The sequence below is a fragment of the Delphinapterus leucas genome, chromosome 16, assembly GCF_059928025.1.
Source record: "Delphinapterus leucas isolate spDelLeu-1000000601 "Yukka" chromosome 16, BTC_Dleu_Yukka2, whole genome shotgun sequence".
Lineage (NCBI taxonomy): Eukaryota > Metazoa > Chordata > Mammalia > Artiodactyla > Monodontidae > Delphinapterus > Delphinapterus leucas.
In genome coordinates this window covers 54,125,161-54,142,335 of record NC_143144.1, presented here as the reverse complement: position 1 = coordinate 54,142,335, position 17,175 = coordinate 54,125,161, and the positions used below count along the sequence as shown (strand labels likewise).

Below are 17,175 nucleotides of genomic sequence, written 5' to 3'. Positions count from 1 at the left end.
TGAGGACTGTAGCTCATTCTGGGCAGTTACAAACCCAGCAGGTAACTGAATTTTCCTTTATGGATATAAGGACACGAGTGTCAGAGTGATAATTCAACCAAACGCCCAGGGATACCCCCATACCCTGGCATCGTCTCCAGGGGGGTTGGGGGTTTATGGGACTGTATCCATTTCTCAGCACGCTCAGGAGGGAGATGCACAGGTTCATGATGACCCACAGGCTCTGTACCTACCATCAGCAAAGTGAACATCGTCTGCCCCACATTGAACCCGTGTCGCCAGTTGTGGTAAGTGACGGCACGGTACCCCTTCCTCACCGTGTACATCCATCTGGTGAGAACCTGCCACCAAAGGAGACACCACCACTCAGACTTTGGAGTAGAATTCTAAAGGTAAGAAGGTCTGTGACAACCTTATCTGAAAAGATAGGTTGGCCTTGTTTACAGGGTTTAAGTGGACAAACTGACGAAGTTAATGATAATTTAAAATCCACACTGCAGGGAATCTTCTGAACCACAGCAAATTTTAGTGGAGTACAGCCACAGAATCACAGCATTTTAAATTAAATACCATCTGACCTCTACAGGTACTTTGAATTTCTCCACCACATTTATTTCAAGAAACAGCCGAAGTCCACACTTAATCAGTTCGTGCTCTGTGATGGGGAAGTCGCTGAAGCGGAATTCATACAGGTCTACGGCCTGTGGGTCTGGTAGGTCCTCTTTCTGTTGAAACAAGGACCAAGTTTACATTCATTTATTTCCTTTTAGTCTCATATACCCGACACTGGACATAAAACAAAATTACAATAAAAGGATGCCACATGCAATTCACTGAGCCTCTACTTGCCCAATACTGGGTTATGCCTTATTATCCTAACAAACCTACACAATGATCCTCAGTTTCCAGATGGTGAAACTGAGGCCCAGCTATACTAAGAAGCTTTCTAAGTGAAGGCATTCAATTCTAAATCAGACCCCAGTGGCTATTTTCTTTCTTTGATGCAAGATAAAATGTTTACTTGCAGCAGCCTAACCCATTTTCAATACTCAACTTTTTTCCATTCCAGAAATATTCAGTAAACAGTAAACAATGGCTTAATTCGATTCTATCGTATTATCTTTACCTATTCAGTGATGCTTTCCTACTCGTCTGTGGGCTCCATAAGGATGGGATCTGGTCTGTTTTATTTGCTGTGGTATCTCAGAACCTGTAGGGCCTGTCCCATGGAGGTGCTTGGTAAATGTCTGTTGAGTGAATGAATGAATGAATGCCCCGCAGTGTACTGGTACACTTGCAGACATCTCATTTAACCCACCCCCCTGTCAGGATTTAGGACTAGGTGAAAAAACAGTGAATTAGTCCCATGAATATTAACATGGCTTGGGAGATAAAAATATGCATCTTGGCCTTAAGGAATTTAACTTACTAAAATGGTTATAAAATACAGACCAGTGAAAGGTGAGAGCTTAGAACATTCCCAGAGCACAGAGTCAGTGCCAGGGCTGGGAGAAATTGCAGGCAGGCTGGGGGAAGTGAAGGAGGAGAGACTCTGGAGGGCTGTGTATTCAGCTGATCTGGTAGAAGGCAGGTCAGAGACAGTCCCACGGGAGGAGAGAAGCAGGCGAGGGCTGTGTGGGTCCAGCAGATGCAGGAGCAATTCAGTTCAGTGGGTATTTACTGAGCCCATTATAAATCCTTAATACTGTGCTAAGATCACGTCCCTCAGTAAGTTCAAGGTTTCCCAGAGGATGATTCATGCTCTATTTGTACAAATGTCAACACCAAATGGTATATGGCTCTTTTAAGTACAATTATGGTTTCTGTTCCCCTAACCCCCGAGTCTGGGCTGGCCCCTCAAACCCTTGCCCTTCTCTTCAGGGAACTTCCTCGTCCTCCTGTGCCCCCTTCTCTTCAAGGCCACTCTCAGACTGTCACTTTAGGCAGAGATCTCTCTCCTACAAAGCTATGGCTTGGAGCCAGGAGACTAGTATTCAGTTCTGGGTTGGTATTAGCTATTGGGTTGGCCAAAAGGTTCGTTCGGGTTTTTCCGAAAGATGCTACCCAATACATCAATGTTCTCATCTGTGAAATGGGAGTGACAAGAATAACATTTTTGTCTTCGTTGTTTTAATGAAAAAGCAGTGCCAATTTTATTTGCATGTGTCAAAGAAAATTAGAGGGGATTCAACCCATGGCCCCTAGTAACACTTCACAAAACTCCTTTCTCATAGGACCTCCTGTGTCCTCTGCCAAAGCCTTCTCATCACTTTCTCTCTCTTCAGACCCTCCCAGATTCCTTGCCCAAAGGGGCTCTTTTTCTGCATTCATTTTTATTCATTCAACGAACATTTATTGGTTCCTATCTGTGTTGTAGGCATTATGGATAAAGCAATGAAGAAAGCAGACATTGTCACTGCCCCTGAAACACACATTCTCGTGGGGAGAGACAAAAAATAAGCACATCTTTTAAAAAATCAGACTAAGAATTACGGGGTACGGTGAGGGGTGCCCAATGCCCAGAACCTCCCTGCTGGAGGTCGCCTCAGTCCTGCTGTTCCCAGAGTATTATGTAAAGATCAAACGTGAAAATGCTTTTTAACGCGTTATCAGGTCAGTCACACTAAAGCGTAAATGCGCATTTCAGCAGGAAACAAAGTAAGAAGTTCTCAGAATTATGACTCCCAGCCCCCATTTACAATTACAGGTGAACCGATAAAACAATACTACAATATGGCAATCACAGATTTTGAAAAACAGCAGTCATGCAGCAGTGATACAGAGAGGCTGATAGAAATAAAGGCTTTTGATTCATCTGATAAGTAGGAACTCAGGCCCCAAAGGCTGGTCTTCCCCTCCCTGAAGGAACCCACAGCTGAGGTGGAATGAGAGGGGGGAGGCTGCTGCCACCCCATGTGCCATAACATGGCGCCACCCACCTGCTGCATCCCGGCTGGCTGACTCCCTCTGCTCCAGGAAGAAGCCCCTGGGTATCTGATCAGGTCCCTTCGCAGGTCCCAGTGTGCCAGGCTGCCATGGTCTTGTCCCACCGCCCTGCCAGGCCTCACGGGCTGCTCCCCTCTTCCGCTCACTGGGGCTCCAGCCATACCCAGCTGTCTTCGGTCTCCTGTGTCCCCACGCCCTGGTCTGCACTGTCCTGCTTCCCCTTCCCATCTCCAGCCATCTCCAAGCCCCCATTGTCAATCTCTGCCCAGCCGATTCCTGCTTTCCCTGCAGGCCTCCATGCCATGGCCTCATCTCGCAGTCTATCATCTTCTGTGAGTAGAATCAGGCCCTTATCCTCCCCAGGGCCCTTGGTGCTCACGCCCTGTGAACCCATTCATTCAAGGCAGTGTCACTGCTTGTATTTTTTGTCTCCCTAATAAACAGGCGGCTTCTTGAACCAGGTGAAAACCAGACCACACTATCTTTTGCCCTCGAGGCTTAACAGTTCCTTGTATCATAGGACGTTTCAGTAATTACTGAATGAATGAAAAACAAAACGGAATAAAGGAGGACTGAGTGAGGTACTTCTCTGGGACGCCCTGTCCTCATCTCCCATGGTCTGGTAAACGTGAGCTGCAGGGCATCCGCGAGTGAACTGAAATGTCCTGGGAAGCAGAGGGGAAGATGGGAGGACGACTTTCCCTACTTCCTTTGCCCAAGTCACTGCACTGCTACCTCAGTGCTTCCCAGCCCAGCAACGTGCACCTGCTGTTATACCTATAAAAGAGGACCACACCTTCCCTGAAATGAGAGTTAAAATGCATCCCTGCAGAAAATCATGGTTAAGTGGAGATGCATAAATATTTATGTAGCTTGGAAATTATGCCAATAGTTTTGGAGAACCCCTCTGAAATATGGTTGTTTCTTGAGTTAAGTTTTATGCGGCAATGATTTGGGATGAGCTTAGAGCACATTTTACACTCAAAATAGGCCGTTTCATTGTAAAGCTACTGGTTCTTTGCCCATTTTATTGCTTCTCCATCATAAGACCCTTCCTCCTCCAAATAGAGAACTAGAAAATTTCCAACATGCCATGGATGTCAATTAAAGCTTTTTTTTATAAGAAGATAAGTTTTGTTGGGGGTAAATGAGGAGAAGGAGTCATCTTCTGGGCCAAGTGTGAGAGGAAAGTGCTCAGAGGTAAAGCCAAAGAGAGTGAGAGAAGGAGGAAGAGCCTCAAGTGACATGAAGACATAAAGGTGGGAGCAGATCCCTCAAAAAGGGGTCACAGGCCACTGGCTCTGTGGTGGTACAGCCAAGGGCCAGGATGGGCGACAGAGCCCATAAAAATGGGAATGCAGAAGGTGAGATATTCAGTAATCTTAGTTCAGAAAGAAGAACATATGTCATGGATTGGAAAGGGGCAGTGGAAAACAGGAGGAGGTCGTTAGGGAGGGAAGTAAGTGTGATATGATTTCAATTTCGAGCAGATTGTATTCAAGCCTCTGAAATTCAAGGTCTAGGGGCCTTGGTAATCCCAGGTTCTTAATTGGGATCCCAGAAGGGCCACGCTCTAGAAATAAGGGCTCTACCCTAGTAGCAAGAGCAAAACTGAAATAGACCACCCCTAACAAAATCTAAAACCAACTCCTTCACCTGCCAGAAGAAACTCTAACCCTTTGAACAGAAAGATAATATCACCCAGAGCCCCTACAAATCCTAATCCACAGTGTCTGGTTTTCAATTTAAAAACTATGAAGTATGCTTTAAAATGATCAAATGACTAAAACCCAAGAGTAAAAATAGACAGTAGAACCAGACATATAGGTGATTCAGGTATCTAGATGGAGAATTCAAAATCACTATGGTGAATAAATTTAAGAAGACAGAGAGATAAAGTAGATTAAATGATGTAAAGTTTTAGCACAGAGTTGGAATCTTTAAAAAAAAGAATTAAATATACATTCTAGAACTGAAAAAGATAATCTCTGAAATTAAAAATTTACTGGATGGGTTTAACAGTTGATTGTAGAACATGTGTTTGGGTGGGTTTAAACAGTAGACACAACAAAATACAGGCTTAATGACTAGAAGAGAAGTTATTTCAACTAGATATAATAGGGGTGACCCAATGGCAACAATAGGAAGGAACTGAATTCCTCCAGGATCCAGAAGAGAAGCTAGCAATGTCAGCTGATAATGGTGCCTCTAAGGGTCTATCTACACTCTATTGTAATTCTGCCGTGTCTTCCAGGGTGGCCAGGCTGTAATCCAGAGCTATTAAAATAAACCAGGCCATGCTACCCCTAGAGTCTGTGCCTGCATTCCCTTATGCAGTAATCTAGTTTAACTATGATTCTAAGTTACCTTTGTGGATTGTACTGTAGGGGACAAACAGAAAGAAAAGCAAGGACCCAGAAGATCACTCTGTAGAAGAAATCTCTTTCCTTTTTAGCTTTGAAAGGTGCCAGAGAAGAGGAAACTCAACACTAACTTGAAAAATGAGAACAAGTGTCCTACTATATTTTATTTAAAAGGCATTAAGGATAGAAGTAAAACACTTACCAAAATTGTGACAAGTTGGTTTTCTTCACAGTCTTCAATTACATCTATATTTAACTTCTCTTTAAATTTCTAAAATGTAAAAGCAAAGGAGGTGTGAAATTGCTATAAAGTTGATTTCTATCTGATTCCTTTACTCTTAAAATCAGTTAAAATAAACTATGTTGTAATGAGTTCCATGAAAGATGCATTCTGGATACAAAGAAGATCTATAGCACTTGATTATTTAGAATTTTCTCTAAAAATTAATTAATCTCTCTTTTCTCCCCAAAATGTAACAGTAGCTGTCTCAAAAAAAGAGAGAGAGAGGGAGAGGGTGAGGGAGACATCAGTTGTTTGCATGTAGGCGAGAAAAATGAATGGCTTACATCTGTTTTTCTTTAGTTTATAGCAATTTCCCTTTATTCTCCCCAGACATTTTCATCTTCAACATCTCAAACTCTCAAATCAAATTTCTTTTAAGTCTCAAACCACCCAGCAAAACCAAAACCAACCAACCAACCAAGCCATCAAACAAAAACACCCCAGGAAAACTCCATCCACACACACTCTGAAAGCTTTTGAAATAAAGGAATAGAGACAGTGGGTGTGTTATATTTTCCCTTCATTTGGTGGTGATTAGAAGAACACTGTTAGTGAATATCTACTTGCTCTCCAATCATCCATGATGCTGATCTTGGTCATGTTTGTACCTTGAAAATTTTAGTGAATTTGATGTGAGGAAAGAATTGAAACGAGCTTGCACAGCTGGGCTTGCTCTCTTGTACTTGTCATCACCATGAGAAGAACATCTATCAGGTAGCTGCTGATCAAGGATGATAGATGCAGAGAGCAAACCAGACGCACAGCTTGGAGCCCAGCCCAACCAAGATTAGTTGAAATCTGGTCAACCCACAAACTCATAAGTGAGAAATAAATGCTTATTGTCATATACCACTGAGAGGTTAGGGTTGTTATACAGCATTACACGGCAACAGCTGACATTTCGCTCCCTAGAAATATTTTTTTCCTTGCTAACACTCTTGAATCTAGACCTCACTACTCCAGCTCCTACAGAGCTATTTTTAACAAAGTGCTATTCCAACCAAGCAGCCTGGAAATTCAGTAAGGCTCTGTGTACTGTGGACCACTCAGGTTCCCCTCAACCCCTCCTTCTTTGTTTCTCCCCTCCTAGCCCAGGACTAAACCTATTCTCATTTGTCAGACCTCCGGGTAATTAGGCGAATTCCAGAGGCCATGGTTAGATAGCATCTAATGTCACAGGACGAATTCCTCACTTACCAAAATGGACTTGATTTCATCAGGAGTAGCTTTGGTGTGGTTCATGAGCATTTCCTGGGCTATGTCCTTTCTGTTTACTAGTTTATTCATTTTCTCATAGGTGTCAGTATTTAAAAGAGACCATCCAAGAAATTGTGTGAGAGTCTGAAATAGATACAATGTGATTCGATTCTCTAAACCTAAAGAAAAAATTATTTGGAGGCAACAGTTTGCATGCTTTCCTATCAATCAATCTCCCTTCCACCATCAACAACCCAGTTCCTTGTTTTAATCTAAGGAACAAAAAGTACAATAATCAGCGCCAGACAATAAAACTGGCTAAGCCCTTGCTTTTCAAAGTGCTCCATGCACCGTGGATACTTTATTAGAGGAGAGGAATTACAAAAATCCATAGATAAAGCATGACCTGAAAATCAGAGAGGGCTGGAGGTGGCAGCAAGGGTGAGAGGTGATAGAAGGGGAGTAGGGAGAAAGGAGAGAGAGACCTTTCCCCAGTTCCCTAGTACTGAAAAGAATTTTGATTAAGCCAAAAGTTCACTTTGGTAGAAAACGGTACAGTTTACGGAAGTCAGGAAACAGAAATGACTCAGTAACAATATATTGACTGCAACCATGTGTGACTCACGTCTTAATTGCCCTTCAGAAACATCATTCCAGAATAACAAATAATTATGCATCTTCTATTATTTCATGCATTTCATCTACCTCCATTATTTTATAATTGCACTTACCTCAGTGATGTGTTCATCATACTCATCAAAAGGCTTTCCATCCTTCCTGTTGTAAAATGTAGCTACACCCACGATGTCTTCTTTCTTGTTGACAATAGGCAGGGACAAGACATTTTTAATGACCCAACCAGTCTCATCTACAGGTCCTTTCTACAAACGATAAAGACACTAAGGTTATTTTTTAACTTTTTTTTTTTTTGAAATAACTATAGGTACACAGCAGGTTGCAGAAGAAATGTACAGAGAAGTCCCATGTACCCTTTACCCAGTCTTCCCCATAACATCTTGTGTCACTATGGTACACTAACAAGACCAGGGAATACATATTGGTACAATCCATGGAGCTTATTCAGATTTCACCAGATTTATATGTATTTGTGCACGTGCGGGGGTAGGCAGGAGTGTTTCTATGCAAATTCATCACATAGGTAGATATGTGCAACCTCCACTAGAACCAAGATAGAGAACTAATCCATCATCACGGGGCTCCCTTGCCCTACCCCTTTATAGCCACTATAGCCCTCACTATTCCCCACTTAGGTTATTTTCAGTTTAAAGAAAGAATAATTGGGGGGTGTTAGATGCACAATTCCTGTGTTGTATCAGAACATGGCTAGAACTATACAGCCATAAAAGTGCTGTAGTACATTTAAGTGTCCTAGAACCAAGTGTCTGTATTGTGACAACCCTACCCTCTTCTCTTTGACCTCTCCCGCTCCAGCCCTAGGGATAGGAAGCATTTACCTGTGTTACCTCAGTGTTCCCTGTTTATTTCTTCTGTCCTTCAAAACCTGTTTAGCTAAATTCTGCTTTCCTGACCAATCCATCAAGATCGTTTTTTGTTCTGTGGTGTGGTTCCACTTAGTAAACATCTGTCAATCCCCACGATGTTTCAGGACCTGGGCTAGTTGCTGGGGGTGCAAAGGTGAATAAATCACAGTCCCTAACCTCAAGATAACAGTCTAGTAGGGAATGCTGACACAGAAGTTCAGGAGTGTTTCTCAAAGTGTTGCCCAAAGATCAAGGGCAACAGATTTTTTTCTTTTTAGCTCGTTTCATAATCTCTGGGCATGCATCTTAAATAGGCTCCCCAGGTAATTCTAAAGTCCTCCGAAGCCTGAGAACAATGGTGTGGCACCTGCACAGCATGCAACAAGGCAAAGGTAGCCAAGCACCCATCACGCCAGGCTATTCCTTCTTCTGCCTGTCCTCGGCTTAGTCATCCTCAGAGGCTCTGGTTAAGTCTCACCTCTCCCTTGAAGCCTTCTCTAACTTTTTTCACCCATATGGAACTTTTCTTTTTCAGAACTCCATCAGCACTTCTAGACTTGACCGTACAATTTAGCATTTAGATAATTTCCAAATGCTTTGGAACTGTTGACTGTTGTCTCTGAGGCTATTTTCTAATCTTACCAAAGAGCTGTTTCATAAACTGTTCAATTCTACCTAAGTGACAGGACGGTGCTGGGCATATAATGGATGCTCAATAAACAACTGCTTATTAGTTGAAGAGCTTGCCTTTATACTTAGAATGAAAAGCAGAGAAACCAAACCTCAATTCATGCTTCCTAACGGTCAAAGCTTTGGGGGAAAGAAAAAGCAGTGCACAGTGGTTCTCAAAGTCTTCATTTTTGGAAACTACTATGAAATGTTTATATACTTATATCCTCACAAGGATGAGAGACAACATCAATAACAGAAAATAATACCTGTGTGCAAGGTAAGCACCTGTGTATTTATTTTTAAAAAGCTTCCAAAATAAGCTTTACTGACTGCCTCTGTTTTTTCAGTACATATTCAGTTGGTACCTGTTCATGTTCATGTCTCTTGCTATTAAGTTAGAGCTTGTTCACAGAAAAGTGATAGAAGGAACTTAAGATTTAAGAAAAATAGGACAAAAACTTAAGACAGAAAATTCTATGTACTTTTTCTTCTGTGAATTGGGATCACTTTAATTCATGTTAAATGAAGAGCCCCTTACACCCTGAAGACGTCCACTTCCTAATCCCTGGAATCTGTGAACAGGTTACTTTAAACGGGGAAGGCGTATTAAACCAGCAGATGGAATTCAGGTTGTCAGTCAGCTGATCTTAAAATAGGGAAATTATCCTGGATTTTCCAGGTGGACCCAATGTAATTACAAGGATCCTTAAAAGTAGAAAAGAGAGTCAGGATCAAAAATCAGAGAAGGAGATATGACAGCAGAAGCAAAGTCAGGGCGATGTGACTGCTGGCTTTGAAGATGGAAGGGAGCCATGAGACAAGGCAGCTTCAGAAGCTGGAAAAGACAAGGAGACAGGTTCTCCCCCCAGATCCTTTAGAAAGGAACACAGTCCTGCCAGCACCTTGAATTTAGCCCGGTGTGACGCATTTTAGACTTCTGACTCCAGAACCGTAAGATAACTCAGCTGTGTTGCTTTAAGCCACTAAGTGGTAATTGTTACAGCAGCAACAGGAAGCTAATATGTACACCCTGCCCCCAAGAAACGCAGCTTGAGAATCATTGCCTTTGCAGGTTTGTTCTGACCACAGTTCACTTTGAATCACTGGTTTTTTCATTAAACTTCTCAGGTGCAAGAGGGACTAGTGAGAATGGAGGTGGGTGCAAGCAGGTGGACAGAATGAGAAGGCCCAGCAGGGTGGAGGTTTGCGGAGGATGGGCACCCTATCCTGAGTCTGCCTTTTGGAATGATCCACAGGGGCAATGCATGTGAGGGAAAACAGAGAGGGAGGCTGAGAGCCCATTAAGATGCAGTCCTGGGCTTCCCTGGTGGCACAGTGGTTAAGAATCCACCTGCCAATGCAGGGGACACGGGTTCAAGCCCTGGTCCAGGAAGATCCCACATGCCGCGGAGCAACTAAGCCCGTGCACCACAACTACCGAGCCTGCGCTCTAGAGCCTGTGAGCCACAACTACTGAGCCCGCATGCCACAACTACTGAAACCTGCGCTCTAGAGCCCATGAGCCACAACTACTGAAGCCCGCGTGCCTAGAGCCTGTGCTCTGCAACAAGAGAAGCCACTGCAATGAGAAGCCCGCACACCACAACTAAAGAAAGCCCACACGCAGCAACGAAGACCCAATGCAGCCAAAAATAAATAAATAAATTTATTTTTAAAAAAAAGATGCAGTCCTGACCCCGGGGCTAAGGACAGAAGGAAGGATGGAGAGCTGGGTGGGAGTGTCTTAGACCACAGTGCAGTTCTGAAAGAGTTTGCAGGGCTGAAGGGGATTCCTAGGACCAACAGTGCTGGTCAGAGGAGTCTGGCATCTCCCAGGAACTGGCCTGTGTTAGTATCCCGGCCCACAGGAAGTGCAGCCTCCGCGCGGACAGTGGGTTTCCCAGCCCAGCAGCCATTTGATGGTCATCCTTCCTACAGTCAGAGACCTGAGAAGCATGTTTTCACGGGCACTACGCTGATGTTTCCTAGGGAGCTGGCCAATTCCTATAGGCTGGAGGTTTACCCCAGGTGGGTGCCCAGCCTCCTCTGCGCCGTCAGAGCCCTTGTGTGGCTGCTCCCACGGGGGCCACACGAGGACCCCACACACACAGAAAGCACAGGCCCCCAAATCTCTAAGCGCGGCCCGATTCTTCTGGGCCAGCTCCCTGCCCTCCCTGTTCAGACTATGACTGCTTAAGGTTCAGACACCTTAGAGAGTCCTTGTCCCTTTTTCCTGCCTGTGCACTCCTTCCTTGTACCCAGTTGCCATAAACAGAGGGGTCATGGCTGGGCACAGTGTGGTCACAATTAGGCCTTCGGAGGCAAGGAGGAAGGAGCTAGAGCAAACGCCATGTGGTGTCCGCACGCTTCCACGGTGGTGAGCAGAGAGGAGTGCGGAGAGCAGGAGGAAACCTGCCCCGTAACTGGGCGAGTGAGCACAGGTTTCCCAGGCCTGGGGGCCCCTGCTGCTGAGGGTGCGCCCCTCACCCCACCCACCCCAGGCCGGCTTCGGCTGTGCTACGTGGGCAGAGATGGGGCTCTGTGGGCGTGTCGGGGTGAGACCAGAAGACGGACGCTAGTGACCCCCACTGGGAAGGCCATCTCCACTCCCGACTGGGGCCGGGCTCCAACTGGATGTCTGCTAAAACAGGACACAGAAGGGCAAGGGCCAGAAGGAGGAAAAGGAGAGGTTGCCGGGCCAATGGTCAGGTGGGGAGGGGGTGGAAGAGGGGACACGTGGGGAGGGGCATCTCTGGATGTTGGAGGAGGAAAGATAAAACCAAGAGTCTGACAGCAGGAGGGGCTCCCAAGAACCCAACAAGAAGTTCCTTTTCCTGATAACAGCGGCAATAAGCCTCCGGGATGGGCCCGAGAAACCTCCAAAGGGCTGAACCCAGGCGGTAGGACGTATCCTGCTAATCATTCAGGCAGAGGCCATTTACTGAGCACCTGTGATGTGCCAGGGCTGTTTTAGGCACTGGGTGGGAGAGAACGGAGAAGTGGCAGCCCCCCCGCCGAATGCTGGGGTGACAAACACCCTTCTCTCCTCCCCCCTCTTCTCCTTTCCCTGAAGAACGTGTTACTTGGTGGCCACCAGCCCAGCCAGGGTGAGTGGGACATAAGCCTTGCGTGTGCCTCCTGGTCACCCCCGAGCATAAGGCAGCCTCTGGGGATGGAGAGGGTCAGTGCCGCCCCCCTCCCCGCACTGACAGGGGAGGCCTGGCAGAGGGCAGTTACCTGAAATGTGAAGTATTCATCCGCTGGGGCGTTCAGCATGTTGCAGATCTGTTGCAAAGCAAGAGGAGCCATTAAGCCACAAAGCTGAACGAGAAAGAACGCGGGGAGCAAGGGTTTCCTCCCTGGGTCTCCACAGCTCGCAGGCAAATTATTCACCCTAGACCTCAGTGAGGCCACATGTGCTAACAACACGCTGGAGTCGAGGTGGGCTGGGGCCTGGGCCCCCTTTACTGGAGTGCTTGCATCTGAGCAAACATCTCCTGAAGCAACAGAATACAAAGAAACTATAAGGGACTAAAAGCAACTGCGTGCATGCCCAGTTGGGGCAAATCATGAACGATAAGACACAAAAAGGCCACAAACCAACTGCCACTTCTGAGGTGCCAGGAGCAAAAGCAGAGGACTGCGTGTGATCCCCGCACACAGCACGGCCAAGGGGGTGGGCAGACTACTTAAACCGCCCCTCCAGCCCGACCCACCAATCCACCCCCACCCTCGCCCCTCCCAGGAAGCAAACAAGGGCACCTGTGTCTTGTTTTTCTCCCTCAAGCTGCTGCGAGTGCCAATAAAGCCTCGCCTGAATTTCTCCTCTGGCCTCTTACCAATTGCTATTGATTAAAGACTCCAAGGACCTGGGTGGGTAACAAAGTTAGCTTCTCTTCTACTAATTAAGTCACTGGATGACATTTAGCCCCATCTCTGCTCCTTCCTACTCTCTCAGCCTCTAAGGATTCTTCTTCCAAATTCAAAGCAACTAGTTGTTCAGATCGAGGAGAGGAGGAGTCTAAGCAAAAGGGCCTTTCTGCCTGGGCAGGTGTGGCAGCAATGCTGGGAAGGCTCTGTTTGCCTTCTTTTTTTTTTTTTTTTTTTCTGATGTGGGATCCGGGTTGGAAGAAAGTGGCTAAGGGGCAGGAGGGAAAAGCCAGACAGCCTTTTAGGTACGCCAAAGTAAATATTCATTACGAGACATCACTTTAAGTACTAAACTCAGAGACTATTGCTCACATCCAGAAGGACAAGAAATCATTCCATTTTGGGGTCATTTCGGATTATCTTTACATCAGGTCAAATCACAAATGGGTCTTTTTTTTTTTTTAAGTAACAAGCAGTGGATTTAATTTTTGGGGGGGAGATTTTTTTTTTATTCAAATGGAAAGTCACAAAAATTATAATCATCCTCAGCAGTTCACTGTCCCATGTAGTTAATTTTTTTCATCTTGATCATTGTTAGCACTTTTACGAATTCATCAGTTTTCCATTAGAGTTCTGAAAATACTTGTTCATTCAGTTCAGCAGTCTAGTTGGTGACCAGAAACCTGTACTTGTCAGAGTCTTTTCCATGAATTCCTTGAAGACGAAACCCTTTTATAGGAACATATTTGCAAAAGCATCAGAGTAAACCCAGAACTGTCTGTAAATGACAAAAGACTTAAAAATGACCACGGTTAAAGATGTGATGAAAGTTCATAATAATGCAATTGACAAGGAAATTTAGTTATTTCTGAGATATATAAAGCAATAACTAGAATTATGACTTATAACATTATACCAGAACATATAAGATTTTTAGAAATTTCATGTAATGTCTGAAACATTTATATTAATGTCTTAATAAAAGACAATATCTTTCTTTCCACCAAAATTACATTAGATACTTTATTTTTGTTTGTTTTTCCAGCATCACGATTTAATTAAGGGAGCACATTCATCGTAGAGAATATATTGATGACTGTAAATGTGACTCCTCATTACAGCCTTAAAATTTTTGAAACACCAAAGCACAAAGATGTCAATTATATATCCAGACTACAGGTACAAAACAAATACATGCATTTTCCATGCTCCAAAACTGAGTACACACTGTACTGTCACAGGGAAGGGGTTTACCAATGAAGACCTGACAATGAAGTACTCAAGATTGATATATCAAAATAAAATATAACGTAGGAGTTTATAAAAACAAGTTTGACAATAGCAGAGAGGACCTTTTGCATTTCTGAGCAAAAATGCATTTCATTATATGTACTCTCACCTAAAATGAATAAACTGGTCACTTGAGAATGCTCTGTTTATTTCTTCTATTATACTACAACATTCTCCACGTGTTGGAAAAAAAAGTATTGTGCAGGATCTGTGGGATAAGCATGCATGTGGATGGAACAGCACAACTGCACTGGTTCTTACAACTCACTTCCAGATAAGGAGAAAGTGTTATTCATTAGTATGGCCCAGTCTTAGCCAATATTCAGTTTGGAAAGACACTGGGTTAAGATCAGAATGATCTGAAATTCCAAGTTCTAGAATTGATGATTTTATATGCCACTGTATTAGCCAGGCATCTTTTCTTTTTATTTTTAAATTTTTATTGGAGTATAGTTCATCTATAATGTTGTGTTAGTTTCTACTGTACAGCAAAGTGAATTGGCCACACATACCCATATATCCACTCTTCTTTACATTCCCCTCCCATACAGGTCATTATAGAGTATTGAGAAGAGCTCCCCGATAAATTAGATACTTTAAATCATAGCATTTTAAAGTTAGAAGGCACTTTAATAATTGTTTAAGCTTTTCTTTTCAAAGATGAGGAAATAGAAGCCCAAAGAGGATAAGTGATTTTGTTCAAATTCATGGGATGAAACGAGAACCGGGATCTCCAGCGAGGGTGCTGGTGGAATCACCTCTCCTTCTAGGGGGTGGGGAAAGCCCTGATTTGTATCATTAACCAATTCCATGTTGTAAATCCTCCCACCATGGAGGATTTCAAGTTGCCAACAGTTTAACAACCTGCTTACCAAACTCCCAAAAATCTACCAGTCTGGTGAGTAGGTAAGAGAAGGCCTCTCCATCTAGTGCACTAACTGTGCCGGCCCCTCTGGCCCAAGGGAAGTGCTTTCTGGGAGTGCTTGAGCCAGGTCTACTGTTTTTGTACTATCTTACAAAGCAAATGGGACCATCTTTCAAAGTTTTTGTTAGTATATACAGTCTAAGAATTTAAGGACTCATTTGTGCTATCCATTCATTTTTATAATCTAATTTGAATAAATAACATGAACTGATTGGCTGAGCATCCTTCAGGTGTGTGTAAAAGAGACAAAAAGCAGTTTAGTTCTCTTTTCTGACCTTTCCATCAACAGTAACTGCTTTGGTCCAGGCTTTTCCAGCCTTTCGAGAACATCTATAGATCGGTCAAGGTCCTCGAGGCCAAGTATTTCACTCAATATTCAAAAATCCTAGGGCTTCCCTGGTGGCACAGTGGTTAAGAATCCTCCTGCCAATGCAGGGGACACAGATTTGATCCCTGGTCTGGGAAGATCCCACATGCCGTGGAGCAACTAGGCCCGTGTGCCACAGCTACTGAGCCTGCGCTCTGGAGCCCGCAAGCCACAACTATTGAGCCTCAGTGCCACAACTACTGAAGCCCACAAACCTAGAGCTCATGCTCCACAGCAAGAGAAGCCACCGCAATGAGAAGCCCGGACACCACAATTAAGAGCAGCCCATGCTCATCACAACTAGAGAAACCCTCACGCAGCAACGAAGACCCAACGCAGCCAAAAATAAATAAATAAATTTATTTTTTAAAAAAAATCCTCTCTACCCTCCCCATCTCTCTCTGTCTCTGTTTCTGTCTCTCTGTCTCCCTCTGTCTCTCTCTAAGTTTACAGGTCATCTTGATTCCAGCTTGGTTTGATCCTGTATTTAAGGCCTCCAATTCTATAAATGTAATTCTACAAACTAATTTTCATTTTTAATATCTCATGTTTTCAACTCTAAAAAGTCACTCAACTTAAGTCTGCCGCTTCCCAGTCAGAGCTGGGATTTACTGGTTTGATGAGAACTCTGTGGGCATGTGTTCCCCAAGTCCAGCAAGGTCCAGCTGAAGGACCTCTGAGACTGCTCACCTGAAAGCCTGCCTTTACTCTATTAGAAAGGGTTTGCGAGAAAATTATCAAGGGAAAAGTTTGAAAAAGCTAAAAGGAAAAGTTTCAAGCAGTCTAGAGGAGCATCATATATATACAATTAATTATGATTTAAATGGCACAGCATGGACTTCCCTGGTGGCGCACTGGTTAAGAATCCGCCTGCCAGTGTAGGGGACACGGGTTCGAGCCCTGGTCCGGGAAGATCCCACATGCCGCGGAGCAAGTAAGCCCGTGTGCCACAACTACTGAGCCCATGTGCCACAACTATTGAAGCCCGCGCACCTAGAGCCTGTGCTCCGCAACAAGAGAAGCCACCGCAATGAGAAGCCCACGCACCACAACGAAGAGTAGCCCCCACTCGCCACAACTAGAGAAAAGCCTGCGCACAGCCACGAAGACCCAATGCAGCCAAAAATAAATAAGTAAATTTATTTTAAAAAATTGCGCATCATTTTTACTATCCAGAAAACAGCATTTAAAGATTCTTGAAGCCCCTGTCACTTAAATAATTAGGTCAACAACCTCATTTTACAGATGATGGCATTAAAACCCAGAGAAGTCAAGGGATTTGCCAATGGATTTGCTCAAGGCAGGACTGAGTCATGGCACCCAGGGATCCTGAGTCATAGCCCGTTGCTCTCTTCACCAAAACCCACCATCATATCACAACAGTCCCCCAAGAATGGCACTGCTCTGGCTGGGTCTGCTGAAATGTTTGATATCATCCTCTAGACCAGTGGTTCTCATCCATGGGTGATTTTACCCACCAGGAGATATTTAGCAACGTCTGAGACATTTTGGATTGTCATAGCAGGGTGGTGCTACTGGCATCTAATGGGTAGAGGGCAGGGAGGCTGCTAAAAACCCTACAATTCAGAGGACAGCTCCTCACTACAAATAATTATCTCGTCCACAATGTCAGTAGTGGCAAGTTTGAGAAATCCTGTTCTATACACAAAAAAAATGTTTTTAATAGATCCTGCCTTTTGTAAGCACATAGTATAGGATGACACATTTGGGAGTGAAAGGGAAGGCTGAATAACTCATGA

General features: G+C 44.3%; 1 protein-coding gene across 1 annotated transcript in view; it reads right to left on the bottom strand.

Annotated features, from left to right (window-relative positions):
• The window catches only part of PDE6C (phosphodiesterase 6C), a 71,696-nt gene that overhangs the window by 29,974 nt on the left and 24,547 nt on the right, over nucleotides 1-17,175 (bottom strand). The window contains exons 8-13 of the mRNA XM_089897946.1: nucleotides 12,201-12,248; nucleotides 7,521-7,670; nucleotides 6,790-6,933; nucleotides 5,512-5,580; nucleotides 579-725; nucleotides 234-341 (exon numbers count right to left, since the gene is read on the bottom strand). Coding sequence (XP_089754072.1) covers nucleotides 234-341; nucleotides 579-725; nucleotides 5,512-5,580; nucleotides 6,790-6,933; nucleotides 7,521-7,670; nucleotides 12,201-12,248 — 666 coding nt within the window. The remainder of the gene's footprint in view (nucleotides 1-233; nucleotides 342-578; nucleotides 726-5,511; nucleotides 5,581-6,789; nucleotides 6,934-7,520; nucleotides 7,671-12,200; nucleotides 12,249-17,175) is intronic.